We start from the raw sequence: 15,831 nt of genomic DNA, 5'->3' as shown, positions 1-15,831 counted from the left end.
AAAGTAGTCAGTTCAAGTCCATGTGTTATTATATTATCATTAAAAAACACTTCAAAATACAGTGTGGGAAAAAAAAATGTTTAGACTAGTCAACTAATGAAAAATGAACCACTGACCACTGAAAGAATGGTTAGCTGCAGCCTTATAAGTCACTCACTTGTGCACGTCCTGCAGAGGGACTACAGCTAACATCGTTTGCTGGCTCTGCCGTTTCAGATTGGGATGCTTGGAAGGTGTGTCTGCGTCTCCGTGACAACGGACTGTTGGCCAAAAACACCAGTCACGGCTCGGTGATCCGCCTGGCCCCACCCCTCATCATCAAGGAGCATGAGATGCAGGAGTGTGTGGACATCATCCAGAGGACCATCATGTCCTTCTGAGGCCTCGTCCGCACACAGAGACATGCACATATGCACATATTTAAATGGTCCAATGGGTCAAAGCAAGGTGTTTTTATACAAGACTTTATACAGGAAGACTAAGGTTCATTCATCCTGGTATTTCACAGCTTGCAGAGGGTCCACGCTCTGTGTTTACCCCATGTGGAGGCCCTCTTGCTGACTTTTTCACTGTTGCACTTTGTCCATTTTTTGGTGAATTGTCACTGACTTCAAAATAGTGGTTGTTGAATATACCAAAGAACAAAGGAGTGGAGCTGCTTCTGTTCTGAATCCACAAGAGAATGTGATGAGGGAAGTGTAGTGACACTTACATGTAAAGGCATGACAGGTTTTCATGTTTTTCTAATTCTGACTTGGTTTGCTGGTGCTAACGATTTTTAAGAGTTTTACATCAGTTAAATGTCCGTTTGTGGAAAAAGAAGGAATAGACTGTATATAGACATAGTAGATAACCCAGTAGCCACAGCATTCCAAATATGAAGTTCGACTCTGATCGATACTGATCCTGGCTCCCACGGACTTACATTGGAATACTGTCGCCCCTCTCTCTGTAACTGCTGCTGTGAGCCTCATCATATTGGTCTTAAAATATTCGTATTAACCCGCTCTACATGATCCTGGTGTTTTTCATTTAGCTATTTTGTTTGAGTGGAGCTGGACACTGTCGGTGATGTCACACTCGCTTAGTCCACTTTATATAGACTATGGAGGGAAGTAGCAGTGAGTTCTAAAACTGAGATAGAAATGTAATCTATTATGACAGTAATTTAGACAAGTTTTGGCCCTTGTTGCCTCATGATGGTAACAGTTCTGGAAGTATTTCTACATAGAGTGTGTCTCTTAAGCTGCATGTCCAATCAGGAAGTCAAATGATAACATCACTAGTTTAGTGAAGTTTAACTGTGAAATGAGTCAAAGCTGACATATGCACTTAAAGGTATGACAGTGTATAATGTTAAGACATTTATATCCCGCTCAGTCAGGGAGGCAGCTGTCCTCCGTCTTTGAGCACATGCTGTTGTTGAACTTATGGTAAGCAAACGTCCCTATTTACCCAGGACAGTCCCAGTTTTGAGCCTGTGTCCCCTATCCCAGCAGATTTAAACAAAACCACAGATTTGTCCCAGTTTTATACAAGAAACAACCCCGGGGTCCCTATTTTTGATAAATTTGATCCCTGCCAACAGTAAAAAGAGGCATACATTGTCATTTGTTTAGGTAAAATACAGTAAAATGGGTTAGGGTTAGAAAAAAATGTGACTATACTGACTCACATGTTTGTCATGAATAAGTCATGAATGGTCTCTGCAGAGCAATTTTCCTTAATTATGCACTCGTTTCACAATTTTATTATTACCAACCACCAAAGAAACAGAATGTCCCAGTTTTTTTTATTTTGAAATTCTGGTCACCCTAGCTGAACCTGCTGTAATTTTCCATTGCTTAACACACTGCTTGGCCAAAAGGCACATTGATAACTGCAGAATCCATTAATGTGGGAGTTTACTTTTATTTAAACAATATAAGGGAATATATTTTAGTACAAAACTTAATAATAAGTGCATGTACAGGAGGTGGCTAACTCAGGGTTACTGCATGTTTATGTTATAACGGGTAGCAAAATTGTAATCTTCTTGTATGATTTTGTGAAATAAACAAAATGTAAGTGCTTCAGTTGTTTTTGTGCACACTTGGGCACTACCAGAGGACAGTGACCCCGGGGCAGTTGGTCAGATCTGTCTTGGAGGGGTAGACCACCTTCAGGCTGCCGTCTGGGTCCACTGTCCGCACCTGCTGCACTATCAGCTCAGTGGTGGAGCTGTCAGAGGGGGTGTGGCCTTCCCCATCTGACCCCGCCTCTTCTGCATGTTCGGATGTAAACCGGTTGAGCTCGCACATTTTCTGTGAAGCAGGAGGAGGGCTTAGGTTAGCGCAATGTACAGAAAATTTGACTATCAAATAATTTTAAAAACATAGTTTTGTTCCCTTCCTCTGTAATCATTCTGTCATTATGCCAAGTTTGGGATTTACCCTCTAAAAGGCTTAAAACTACCATCTGTAATCAGACTGGCCAAGCCTGTTATATTCTCACATATCACCACTAGATGCCATCTATGTTACTGCTGTATAACAGTGTGCCAGCTTTGACCTGACAGAATAGAAAAGAGCACAGGTGAACCTGAACAAAGGCCAGGCAAGGAACGGGAAGAGGGGTCAGGTGATAAATCTACTGCCATCTACTGGTAAAAAGTAATTAAATAAACTTAAGGAGGGTATCTTTACTAAAAACTGCAGAATTGATCAGCCTTGTCTCTGCATAGTCAATTTCATTATAAGCAGCAGATAATCATTTTACGTGTCTTTACTGTGGACCAATGGAGTCTGAACTTTTTCAATAAGTGCAAGTAAACATGAAAAAGTGGGTGAGGATGAGGGGTAGGTGAACCCAGCGCTCAAGCCTCTACCACACGATTATACAAACATGAATGATATCAATCCATCCAATGTGTAACTTTGTGTTATTGCTTTGGCTGGAAGGTTCCACCGTCTGACATTAAATGTTTCTGTCATTTATGTCAGTGCAGTTTTTTTTATTACTCAAAAATACCTTGAAAACACCCAGTTTTACTGTGTCACTGCTGCACAGATCTGACACTTCCTGATGGCACCTGAAGTTTACAGGTTTATTGCCATACTGCTGAACATTCCAGGTAAAGCAAAAACATCTCCTTGGAAACAAGCAGGTGGTGGACCCCCCACCAGAAAAGTTTCATAGTGCAACTTTAACTATATTAGACATTATAAACTAATTTGAGAAATGTGTAACAGGAACAAACAAAAGTATCAAACAAAACAAACAGGCAAATAACATTACCATGTTAAAGCAGGTTTATTCAGCAAATAGAACTTTCCAGAGCTTTTAACCATGTTACACAGTTGTTTCCTTCTCATTGACCCTCTGACGTTGTATTTGAACTGATTCATGCATGTTTGAGTCATCTTTATTCTCTTGTATTCAAGACATCATTGCTCAAATGATTGTGCTCCTATTGGACACCAAAGTTTTCTAATGCACAAGTCAGTGGACTTGTTTCTTTTTAAGTTTTATATCAATATTCCAGTTGAAATGTGCATTATTGTGTGGTACACATGTGCAGAGCCATAAGAGCTACTACACCTATTCTATTGTTTTTAGCAGAAAAACACAACGTACCAGAATGAGAGCGTCCATGACATCTTTACAGGTCTGCAGACTGGTGGCACTGGTCACCTCCACAAACAGCTCTGACGTCGTCTTACTGATCTGGACAATGCAAAATGATAGAAACTTCAGACTCTCTCAAATACTGTGCCCTCCATCAGCATGAAGAACCTGGCAGAAGTTGGTCTGAAACACCAGTGCTAATAGTTATTTGTTATTTTAACAAATGACAGCATCTTGTAGCTATAGGGGAAAAAAAGAAAAACTATATTTTTTTAAATGAAACAGGATCTTTGTTTAGTAATGGAGATGTCTGTACCTGAACTGTGGACAGGAGGAAGGATCATTATAAAGCTTAGCTGGAAGTTAGCTGGGTCAAGCAAACCTAATTACCACATTTTATGAGGTGGAAGGAACTATACTCACAGAAATACTTTCAGTATTTGAAATGCCCAAATTATTACTTATCCTTTACTGGCTAGGACTTCATCATAACAAAAAAAGCTATACTTAAGGTTTAGGTGCAGAGAGCAGCTGCAGATGATGTGAGGCTCATTCTGCTTTCCAATTGGATAATCATAATGACCAAAACACCAAATCAACAGCTTTGTCATCATGTCCAATATTTTTGTAATTAAGAATACATCTACATTACAATGGTTAGTTTGATCTGAGTGTGTTTAGGACAGAGAGAGGTCATGAGTGAGGGGTGAGGGTCTGGAGGACTAAAGGGGAGAGTGAAGGGGGAGGGACTGTCTCACCTTGGTGTGCTCGCTGTTGGTGATGGGGGGGAAGGACACCACCCTCCCCTCAGCGTCCATCAGACAGGGGTACAGAGGTTTCCCGTCCAGGAGCTGCAGGTACCTGGGTCACACGGTCAAACGGTTAGTCCACTTTCCCTTTAAACTGCAGAGATCTAGACCCACTTAAACCGGAACAACCCAAACTGTATAATAATGCAGCATGGATCAGTGTTGGCTGAAACAGTACATTTTTAGTTATTTTAGAGTAACTTCATTTAACTGATTTAAGAAACTCCACAACTAACAGAAAACTGCATTGCATCGAGAAGCCTGTCCAGCACCGCCCTCTTGTGTTCACACCACGCAGCTACACCGAGGACACAGCAGGGAGACAGCAGCTGCTCACTTCTGTTTTTTTTTTTCAAGCAACAGCTGAGCGTGGGACTGACACTAGTAGAACATGCAGCAGGTTAGTGTGAGATGACAGTAGTATAACATGGAGCAGGTTGGTGGGAGATGAGAGTAGTAGAACATGCAGCAGGTTTGTGGGACTGACAGGAGTAGAACATGCAGCAGATTTGTGGGACTGACAGTGGTAAAACATGCAGCAGGTTGGTGGGAGATGACAGCAGTAGAACATGCAGCAAGTTTGTGGGACTGACAGGAGTAGAACATGCAGCAGGTTGGTGGGACTGACAGTAGTAGAACATGCAGCAGGTTTGTGGGACTGACAGGAGTAGAACATGCAGCAGGTTGGTGGGACTGACAGTAGTAGAACATGCAGCAGGTTGGTGGGAGACTGACAGTGGTAAAACATGCAGCAGGTTGGTGGGAGATGACAGCAGTAGAACATGCAGCAGGTTGGTGGGACTGACAGTAGTAGAACATGCAGCAAGTTGTTGGGACTGACAGTAGTAGAACATGCAGCAGGTTGGTGGGACTGACAGTAGTAGAACATGCAGCAGGTTGGTGGGAGATGACAGCAGTAGAACATGCAGCAGGTTGGTGGGACTGACAGCAGTAGAACATGCAGCAGGTTGGTGGGACTGACAGTAGTAGAACATGCAGCAGGTTGGTGGGACTGACAGTAGTAGAACATGCAGCAGGTTGGTGGGACTGACAGTGGTAGAACATGCAGCAGGTTGGTGGGACTGACTTGTGGAGGCCTGTGACGTTCTGCCTCTTCTTCTGCTTCCTGAGCTCCTCTGCCTCCAGGTGCAGGTGTCTGATGAGCTCCACGGCGCTCATCTCCTTCCGCCCCAGTGCTGTGATCTGGGACACACACAAACTACATGAAACCTGCACTACTGGAGTTTTTTTGCATTCTACTTTGTTTTAAAGGTACAGTTCAGAATTTTGGACATAGGGTCTCATTTCCCATTGAGCCAGAGTACTGAGGATATGCGGACACACTTTTTGAAATAACCCATCCAGTCCTTGGATGCTCGGTTGTTGATGCTAGGCTAGTGCAAGTCAAAGGCCACTGTTATCCTGCCACTAAAAACAGTTTTACCCACTCCACAAAACACTCGAGGCAAATCTACTATTACGCCAGACTGTCCATGTGCGTAAATGTCTGTGTTAGAATAGAATAATGTTTAAAATAAAAAGAACCTTGCATTGCATGAATTGTCACATGTTGAGAGACTATTTTCTCATATATCAGTCCGCCGCTGCTGAGCTTTCTAAGTACAACTCACTGCTCACACATAAATCCTTCAAATGCAAGGTTGGTTTTACTTCTAAAATTATTCTATCGACACACACATTTACATCGATAATCTGGAGTAATAATAGATTTGCTTCGGGTGTTTTGGGGAGTGGGTAAAACTGTTTTTAGTGGCAGGATAACAGTGGCCTTTGACTTGCACTAGCCTAGCACCAGCGACCTCTGCAAATACAAGGACTGGATGGAATATTTCAAAAAGTGTGTCCGCATATCCTCAGTACTCTGGCTCAATGGGAAATGAAGCCCTATGTTCAAAATTCCGAACTGTCCCTTTAAGTCCGACCTGGGCACCATACAGCTCCCGGGGCACATACAGCTCTTTGATTGACTGTCCAACGCCTTTAAGTTAATTTGGAATTACAAAATAAATATATTTTATAAATTTACCTGATGCATGGACTAAAGCTGCATTGCTTTTACTTTAGAGGCAACAGTGAACAACAATCTCATTTATAATTGGACAATATGAAAGCTTTGGTTAGACTCTCAGACCCTCAGACTCTCAGAAACTGCTGGACGCTTGTAGACTCTCTGATATTTTTTGCCTGTGTGTCACCCTGATGTTTTGAATCCATGCTGTAGCATCATTAAATGTACTGCAGAACGATCTCTGTGCCTCTGTGGCTGTTTTTTCCTTTTGCAAAGATACAACAGAAACACATCAACACAACCTCACTTTTTCATTGCTTCGTCATAACATAAACTCTTACCAGTCTGAGCAGCTCCTTAAAACAATGCTATTTACTGCTTTTTATAAAGAAATACAATTAATATTATGCAGAACTGATTTAAACATTTTGGTGTTGACAATATTTTCTGTTTCTAATGTAGCGCCATTGAAAAAATAATTGTCCATCCCTGTTTTAAGTGAACCAGGTACTGTATGGTTCACCACCTGCTCGTCTCCAAGCAGATGTTGTGGCTTTGTACCTGGAATGTAAGGGCATTAAAGTCATCTGTCTCCATGGAAACAAACTGATGACGCCACCAGGACAAGTAACAGGTCAGATTTGTGGAGAAGCGAGGGTACAGTCTACAGTCGCCTACAGTGTTTTGCCAAGTGAATTCTGAGAAATAAAAACACAGTTAATTGAAGAATACCTATTGTATTCGTGTCTGCTCTGAAGTTATAATCTATGACACCCGTAGAACATTGTGTTATCATTTGGACATTTTAAATCACAATATTGATTTAAAATGACTAAATAAAAGAAACAAGCCAGCTGGGTTGTGTTGGAAAATTTCAGTGCCCAATGGGAGCTGATATCGGCGTAAACGTCATCACAGCAAAGCGCCGCATGCAGTGGGCCCATCCTATGCTGCCCTACAAAGGCAGAACGCTGTAACATCATGTTTGGTCAAAAATGAGTTAACGTCAATTTGTTTTGTTTGTGATTTAGTTAATTATATTTTATTTTAAAATCCAACCTGTCGCCTCCTTGGCACAGGGTCTGAACACATTCAATAAATAAACCTTTGTATTCAATTATACTTCATTGACCGTTAATGTGAAAGTATCTGGTGTATTTCTTCATACTGTACACATTATACTGCAAAATCACTTGTGTGTCAAACTGTTTAACTGTGTGAAATCCAAAGCTCCTCTTCATTATATCAAACAAACACATGATGAATTCACCTTGGTGAGGTGTTCTTATAATGGATGGAAGTCTGGGCAAAATCAAGAAAAATCATGATCATGTCAGTTACTGTCTGTCTTTTGCCTTTGTATAACTCCTTATTTTTGGCTCATGATACAAAGGCAGAGAACAGGAACTGACAAATAAGGTCAAAGATCAATTTTGAGCTCAGTATTTTTCACAATCAAATATTTCTTCATTATAGCAACTAGCTGTCAAATTTTGGGAGCCCTACCTATTATACTTTTGTCTGGACAAAACAGAAACTTTGAAATCATTTTTCTCAGTTTCTGACTCTGGCGAGTAAAGTTTTTTTGCCTTTGTAGGGCAATGGATAACTGCACATCACAGAAGTGAGCAGACGGTTTTAATTTTCATAAACAGTGATGACTCAAATATGCACAAATCACTCCAAATACAACTTCAGAGGGTTAATGAGAAGAAATTATTATAACATGGTTAAAAGCTCTAAACTAAAAAGTCAATTTTGCAAAATAGGTCCACTCTAAACAAATGTTTTAAATTTAATGCCATACTACAGAACATTCCAGCCAAAGCAATAACGTCTCCATAAAGAGCAATAACCCCCCCCCCAACCCAAACTCCATTACCCCAACATTATTTATAACAGGATACTTATGGGTAATAGGTTTGATGTAACAGTTTGTAACAATCTTTGACTGGAGCTGTTTGGGTGCATAGAATAGAGACCAGCTGGATTACATTTAAAATATGGATTTGATTATTTGACCTGGTTAAATAAAAATATTATAATTAAATAAAACTGGCGTGTGTGGGTCTACCTTTAGCTGGGTTGGGGGTTTGACTCCGTAGGTCAGCGGGCCTTTGAGCAGGCGAACATCATGAGTGGCGATGGTAGCAGTGGTCCTCTTCCCACACACGTCTTCATGGAGCTTATTCTACAAATGTAAGAGATTTATCAAAAGTACTTGCTTATGCGTGTGTACCAGTCAGCACTCGGCCTTTTGGAGCTAAATATACTGCATTTGTGATATTTGTGATTTTTGTTTTAAGCATGTCGTACTATTTCTATCACATATGAGGGCAGCAGTTCAATTGCCACACATAAACATGGTACATAATGTCCTGCCTTGCCCATGGGTAGAACACTTCATGCTGGACTACCTTGTGTTACTTCATTGCTTTTGTCTGCAATGTTAAAGTGAAGCGCAAATAAGTTGTAAGTAACCAGCTCCTCACGACTGAAAATCTAATGCTCAGCGTTGTTACGGCTCGCAGCCCGGGTCTGCCTCGCCCAGCGCTCCCCGTTTGTTTTGCCACTTGTTCCTTCCGTATCTGCATATGCCGAGTGGTACCTGGCGCCTGATTGGTGGCGTGTGGTCCCGTCGCTGTTGGGCTGGCTCCGATGTTCGTTGTGCCTGGTTGGAGGATTGATGTCCCGCTCCTCCAATCCCCTTCCTACACATCCCATCGCCTCGTCCAATAAAAGTGCTATGCGCCTGTCCCTCCTAGCGGCTGGATGTCAGTTTCAGTTCACCACTCTCGATGATAGACGTGTCTTTGGTTGCCTCCCCTTGCTGTTACAACTTGTGTATTGTGACTGTAGAGGTTGTTATTGACCTAATATTTGTTTGCTTTGTTTAGTTGTATTGGGAATTTTTGGATTTATCTTGTGTAAAACATCTTCTTTTTGTTATTATACTTACTTATGTTTACTTTATAAAAGCCACTTATATTACATCACATCTTGTTCGTGTTACTTTCCTTGTCCCTAGCCCTGAATCGTAGCAGCATAAATAAGGTGAACTTTATCGATGTCAGAAGGGTGCTTGTTTGTATGACAGCTATTTTCATGAGCAGCTACAAAGTTCTAAATTACTAGACACTCTTGAACACCTCTTAGCCCCCTCTACACCTGTCCAATCACAGCCGCTCATTTGTATCACATGTCTCTGAAATGCACAAGATGTCTCCTCTGCAAAAATCTGGATCTTTCACAGCTAAAACGATCACATCTTTTAGAGAGAAACAAGAGTTCTGTGCTTCTGTTGATTCCGCACACATCTGGCATTTTTCAGTCCTTACATGTCATTTTTAAGTGCAAACCGGCATCTTTGCTTTTACCCGAACAACCCATGCCTCTCTGATTGGTTTAATCCACCTGTCAATCACACCTATCTGAAATTGAGGAGACAGGATACAGCTCCAGACCCACTCCTCTTTGTAAAGTTTTGTGAAAGCATGTGGTTCTGACTTGTCTGGGGTAATTTAACTGTACTAGGCGTGCATAAAGAGTTGTAAAAATTAACTGACATTAAACACATTACATCCAAGATGTACCTGGGCCATGAGGAACCTCTTGAGGGCGTTGCCGGGGCGGAGGTTGAGCCCGCGCACCAGGCAGCAGACCAGGTACGGCCGCACGTCCCTGACCTCGGGGCTGACGGTCACGGTGAGGCCGGGCGGGGCCGAGGACACATGCAGCACACGCACCAGCATTTGAGCCACATCCTCCACATCGTCCACCTCCTCGGGCTGGGGAAGGGGACACTGACATTTGACAGCGAGTAGTGATTAGAGTACATGTTACAAGATCATTTGATTAGAGAGTTCAAATAAAGGTTAAACATATAAATAACATTAGGATAACATACAACATAAATAAAAGAATTATAGTAGCAAACACAATTGAAACAAAGACAGGGTATACTGTAATGCAAAATCGATTTTTTGGAGCGTTGTTCTCTAGTCAAAAAGAGGTTTTAGATCCATGCATGTTTGAGTAATCCAGTGATCTCTCTCAAACCCACTTTACATTAAACACTAAGGTTTTCTGCAATGCTCAGATTACAAGCCCACATCACCATGCTCCAACACTACAATTCTCCACAAATATACAAAAGTATGATCAGTGTTAAGAAGTAACTGCATACATGTACTGATAAGACATTCTCAATACTAATTTTGAGTAACTATATTCAGGTAAAGTTACTTTTTCATTTGGTGGTATTCAGAATATAAATGCTTTTCTCAAATCAAACGTAATACATAGCAGTACATGATTAAACAAAAATATTAAATTAAACAAAAGTGAGAAAAATACTGCTCTTGTTTTTTTCTTTCTTTGATCAGTGATAAATGCAGAACAAATGATGAAACAAACATAAGCCTAATGTTGCGTATTTACTCAATAATTTAAATGTAACTCTGATTGGACCATGTATCAGAATACATTACAAAATACATTTTAATTCAGGTACTCAGCAAACTAAATATATGTTCAAAATATTCTCCCTATCACTGAACATGATATAAAACTGTAAGTAACAACTTCACAATCCTGATGCAATGTGCAGTAGTTTTATTAGCGAACAAATTTTTCTAAAAAAATAAGTAACATGATGATCTAAATACGTTATGTTAGCAGTTAATGTCCAATTGAAGTAAAATAGCCTCTCATTAAGTAAATTATTGAATAGAAAATAATAAGTATAATAATAATACAGTCATCTATTTGACAGTGAGAAACACAGGGAGGGCATCTGACACAAAGGGGCAGTTCAGAACATGTTTACAGAGATCAAAACTACACGGTTATCTCATGTGTGTACCTCTGGCGCTCGGCCCTTCTTCTTGCTTTGGGGGCCTTTCTTAGTCTTCTCTGCGTTGCGGGGCCCATTGCTGCCCCCCTCTGGCACCGCGCGGGCCTTCCCTCTGAGGTACTCCAGTACAGACTTGGTCTGACACCCGTTCACCATCTTCTCCAGGCGCCGGTCCCGCAGTTTGTTCCCTGCAAAGAAACCATTCTGCTTTATAGAAACTACTTTTGCACACTACAGCACTGGTATTTTCAGATGAGATTTTTAGATGGTTAAGTGAGTTATATGACTGAGTGCAGGTAGTGTATGACAATGAAAATACACTCCTGAATCTTGACTCTTTTGATGAGGGAGCATCACTAGCACATGGTTATAGTCAGGTCTGAAAGTAGTCTTTTGCCTGTACTATTAGGCCTACATTTTTAAATTATGGACACACACCCAGTCGGTTAAGATATGATTTGGGTAGAATGAAAAGCCTAATCAGTTTAAATTGTACATCAGTTGGTTTTCCATTAGTGTTGCTTTGGCTACAGTGATCATCACCACTGGGAGTATGAGGCCGTTCTTTAATCCTACAGAAGCTGCACAGATTGTCCACTTCTTCAGGATGGCACATCCGGACATGCTGTTACAAGGAGATTTAATCTGTCTCCCATCACAATCTCCAAAACACAGAGAAGATTTCAGGAGACAGGCAGTTCCTCTAGGAGTGCTGGGTGGATCATGTTTTGATCCACCCATGTAATAACTTTTCCATATTGAGCCACCAGGATAAACTGCTTCAGACAATTGACGCATGTGGACTTTAAAACAGCCCTGAGACAAAACAAGGAACTCTTGGGGGGACTATGAGGACTACATTCTCAGTGCCTATTATACCCTCTCTTACCTGGGGGATGGGGGATTTCTGTGAGCATAACACTTCCTTACGGACACACAGGTCTGAGGAAAAACGGGCAGTGTATTATATAATAAAAAAATACACAGTCTAACACAGAAATAAATGTAATTAAGTGGTTTCAATTATGGTGGAGTTTAGACTTAATGATTCCAGTGGGACTACTTTTCTGTGCGTAAGGTTCGGCAGCATGTTGTCTCCCTGCCTTCCGGTGCAGCGTACCACCACCAAATCTTTTAGGGTTACGCTGTACAGGACGGTAAGTGTTTTCTTTCACCCCTGGTTATAGTGTGTACTCATTCATAAGAACCTTTAAAGTTGATCTCCTTGAGTTTGGGGCAGTCACTCAGAGCTGGAGGGATCTCACTCAGCTTGTTGTTGGACAGGTCCAAGGTCTAAGAAGAGATAGAACATATTTTCTGGTGAACAAAAACACAATGCATTCTGACATTCTGGAAAAAATGTTGCTTTAAATAGTAGAAAAGTCTATAGTATACATGTGATCATCATGATTAATATCGCTATTCCTGACTTTCACCTAGTCCTGTTCAGTGCAAATGTTTTCATCCTGTGACAAGCTTTAAGTTAGTATCAGTATTACTAGTAATAGACTGTTTTCACATCAGCACATTATAGAATCCCAGTAGATTCAATAGTTTAAAGTGAGGCAGTGTAACAAAAGCTCTCAAAACTGCACTCACAAGACTACACCTGAGTTCAAGCAAAAACTACTATTTATGCAAAAAAAAAGAACAGGGACTTTATATAAAGACAGACTCAACTTGTGATCCATCGACCGACTAAACGATTAAAGATTAAAGGACTAAAGAACTAATAAGCTACAGGTCTGCTTGATACTATTGCAAAACTGCAAAGATCAGTTGTTTTTTTTAACCCAATCTGACCAGAAAGAGCCAAAAGAGTGAGATTATTTTGTACTGTTAAATAAATCTCTCACATAAAATTACAGTGACAAGGTAGTTAGCATTAGCCAGCAAGTTTTCAGTTACTCACTGTCAACATTTTTGCTGAAAATCAAACACCTAAATTCAAATTGATCACAAGTGAAAATGTGTTGTTTAAATCTATTTGTTATTTTTTCTTGAGTTTTAAAACTTTTTGACTGTGTTTGCTAATGTGTGACATTGTGTCACCACAGTAACTGATGAACATTCCACCATAGGAATACATGTTGAACACCCCAGTGTGATGTCACTGCAAAGCATCAATTCACTCTAAAGCTCCCAGAAGAGTCCCCAGTTGCAGACCTTGAGGGCAGGCAGCCGGTGGACCTCCGGGCTGAGCTCCTGGAGGAGGTTGTCTGATGCCAGCACAGTGCTGAGCAGCTCCAGCTTGTCAGAGCACAGGTCAGAGGGCAGGCTGCTCAGGCGGTTCTTGGACACGTTGAGAGTGGACAGTTTGGGGCACTGGCTCAGTCCCTCAGGTAGGGTCTCCAGATGGTTACAGCTCAGGTTCAGAGTGGTGAGCTCCTTCAGGCCGCACACACCCTCCGGTAAGGACCCAAGCTCATTCACAGACAGGTCCAGGACTTTCAGTGCCTGATGACAGTTACACACCAATGAAAGAAACACAAATGATACATCTTTGGGAAACTTTAGAAAGTAGAAACTGATTTGAAGAAGTGCCAATACAAGAAAAAAAAAATCAAACTAGACAAAATTTGATCTTTCATGAACAGTTTAAGAATAGTGTGCTTTAGTAAAAAGGAAAGTAGTAATTATCATTATGGTATTAGTATTGAGGATCAATACGGTTATTTCTTATTATTGAAATCAAATTTGAAATGTTAGTATTCTTGGTATTGTGATGACAATATACCCTTGTCTTAAAAAAAATTTACGTTTTATAACATTTTGAATATAATAGCCTATTAAAGAAAAGATGGGGCATTACAACTAAGGCTGCGTTCACACTTGTCCTGGTTTGAGCCCAGTTTAGCCCTGATGTAAAGCAAACCACAAGTTTAAGCAGCAGGTTTAAGTATTCAAAATAATGTTATCCTACTCACAATAACATTTGCCATTAGGTCCTTGTAGCAAGTTAGAGCAGTGATATTGCTTCCCTTGTATTAGGGTAATTGCATGTTGTATTCTAAATGATACTGTTCAGTGTTTGCCTTTAGTGCCTTTTATATTTTAAGTGTGTTTTTGGTGTCGAGTACAGTGGGGTTGTATGTTCAGCATTACATGCCCAAGAAAAAGTACCCATACCTTACTTGGTTTGGTCCTGGTTTGGTCCTGGTTTAGTCCTGGTCCAGTCCTGGTCTGGTCCAAATTTAACTGCACGTTTGATGTGGTGTGTCAACATGTTCTGTGCAAGTGTGAATACGTACTGAAAAAGGACATATGTACCAGGGGTATCAGAATCAGAACTAAATCAGGGCTAAACCGAAAACAAAGAAGCAGTAAATCAGTACTGAACCAAACATCAGGCATTGTATTCACACTTGTGTTTATAAAGTCCTAAACTGAGCCCATTTTAGTCCGGATGTGGACTGATGTTTGTTTTTGTTTGTTGTTCAGTAGTAAACCTGGATTTAACAGGTACTTAACTTGGACTAAACGGGTAGCTCAGGATTAGAAAAGGTCCAAACTAAGGAAGATTAAAGGTGCATTGTGTAACTTTTCTACAGGAGGGTCCATCACCTGCTAAACAAGCAGGTGAATATGTCTTTGCTCTGCCTGGAATATTCCACAGAGTGACATTAAACAACTCTACCTTACATTCATTCACTTAAAGGTGGTTTTATAGCTCGAAAATACTATAATAATGGCTGTGAGAGGTGTTACCTGTACATACTAAACCAGACCAAGTTGACTTGAAACTTGGTCTGGTTTAGTCTCCATGAAGATAAAAAGCTTAATGCCATGAAACATTCTAGACAAACCAATAACATCTCAACAGAAAAAGCATTTGTTGGACCGTCCACCAGAAAAGTTACACAATGCGCCTTTAAAGGGTGTATATTAAGCTATTTTCTAATTTATGTTACAATGTTTTTGTTTCGTTTTGTTTAGTTCACACATGGTTAATCAATCAGAAAGCGCTCTATTCCACCTTGTGATGTCATGTGGTAAAACAGGAAGTGCTCTACTGGACTGTCCTGTAAGCGTCAATGGTTTAATCAAGACTGAACCAAAACTAAGTCGGGAACAAAAAAAGTAGTGCATCAAACCAGGACCTGAGCCCATGTAGAACAAAGTCTAAACTAAGTCTAAATCAGAAATGAAGACCAAACCTGACCAGCTAACAGCCCTATGGACCTTTGCCCTGCACACGCAGACAGGTCTCTACCTGCAAAGTGTCCACTCGGGGGACGGAGACCAGCTTGTTCCTGCACAGCACCAGGCTCTGCAGGTTGATCAGGAGGCGGATGTCCTCATGGAGCTGCGTGAGGCTGGGACACTGGGACACCTCCAGGTAGTTCAGTAGAGTGAGGGAGTAGACCGCAGAGGACAGTCCCCCCGCGGCGGACACCCTCCTGTCCACGGCCGGGCCCTGCAGCACCAGCTCACGCCTCTTTTCCGAAGCTGCCTTCTCGATTTCAGGCCATTCGTGTCCATCTCCTCCTCCACTGGCCATGCTGCTGCTGCTGCTGCTCAGGAGCTGCTGA

General features: G+C 41.2%; 2 protein-coding genes across 6 annotated transcripts in view; one reads left to right on the top strand and one right to left on the bottom strand.

Annotated features, from left to right (window-relative positions):
• Window positions 1-2,071, top strand: part of LOC110159394 (ornithine aminotransferase, mitochondrial-like) — a 25,232-nt gene extending 23,161 nt beyond the window's left edge. For all 4 annotated transcript variants that reach the window (XM_020923942.2, XM_055166368.1, XM_055166370.1 and 1 more), the window contains one exon: window positions 217-2,071. In XM_020923942.2, the coding sequence (XP_020779601.1) occupies window positions 217-380 (164 nt within the window). In that variant the 3' untranslated portion in view covers window positions 381-2,071. The remainder of the gene's footprint in view (window positions 1-216) is intronic.
• lrrc47 (leucine rich repeat containing 47) lies at window positions 1,892-15,831 on the bottom strand. 2 transcript variants are annotated; one of them, XM_020923951.2, is made up of 10 exons: window positions 15,513-15,831; window positions 13,466-13,756; window positions 12,508-12,592; window positions 11,309-11,487; window positions 10,038-10,247; window positions 8,519-8,635; window positions 5,503-5,618; window positions 4,365-4,467; window positions 3,616-3,705; window positions 1,892-2,303 (listed from the first exon to the last, which is right to left on the bottom strand). In XM_020923951.2, exons 1-10 carry the CDS (start codon window positions 15,798-15,800, stop codon window positions 2,100-2,102), a joined length of 1,683 nt encoding a protein of 560 aa, XP_020779610.1. In that variant the 5' UTR covers window positions 15,801-15,831; the 3' UTR covers window positions 1,892-2,099. The 2 variants fall into 2 exon arrangements, with proteins under 2 accessions (XP_020779610.1, XP_020779611.1); XM_020923952.2 differs by having other exon boundaries at window positions 10,038-10,232.

Source organism: Boleophthalmus pectinirostris, unplaced genomic scaffold, assembly GCF_026225935.1.
Source record: "Boleophthalmus pectinirostris isolate CB_2022bp ecotype Guang Dong unplaced genomic scaffold, ASM2622593v1 HiC_scaffold_8, whole genome shotgun sequence".
NCBI classification, from domain to species: domain Eukaryota; kingdom Metazoa; phylum Chordata; class Actinopteri; order Gobiiformes; family Gobiidae; genus Boleophthalmus; species Boleophthalmus pectinirostris.
Note: the sequence above shows the minus strand (reverse complement) of the source record. Positions and strands in the feature narration are given on the sequence as shown.

Bases quoted from the DNA above. Each gene is read 5' to 3' on its own strand.
- lrrc47 (XM_020923951.2), bottom strand. From the start codon at position 15,800: ATGGCCAGTGGAGGAGGAGATGGACACGAATGGCCTGAAATCGAGAAG. The intron at 8,636-10,037 runs GTACATCTTGGA...TTACATTTGTAG, and splicing joins AGAGGTTCCTCATGGCCCAG to AATAAGCTCCATGAAGACGT. The intron at 4,468-5,502 runs GTCAGTCCCACC...CGTGTGACCCAG, and splicing joins AACGTCACAGGCCTCCACAA to GTACCTGCAGCTCCTGGACG.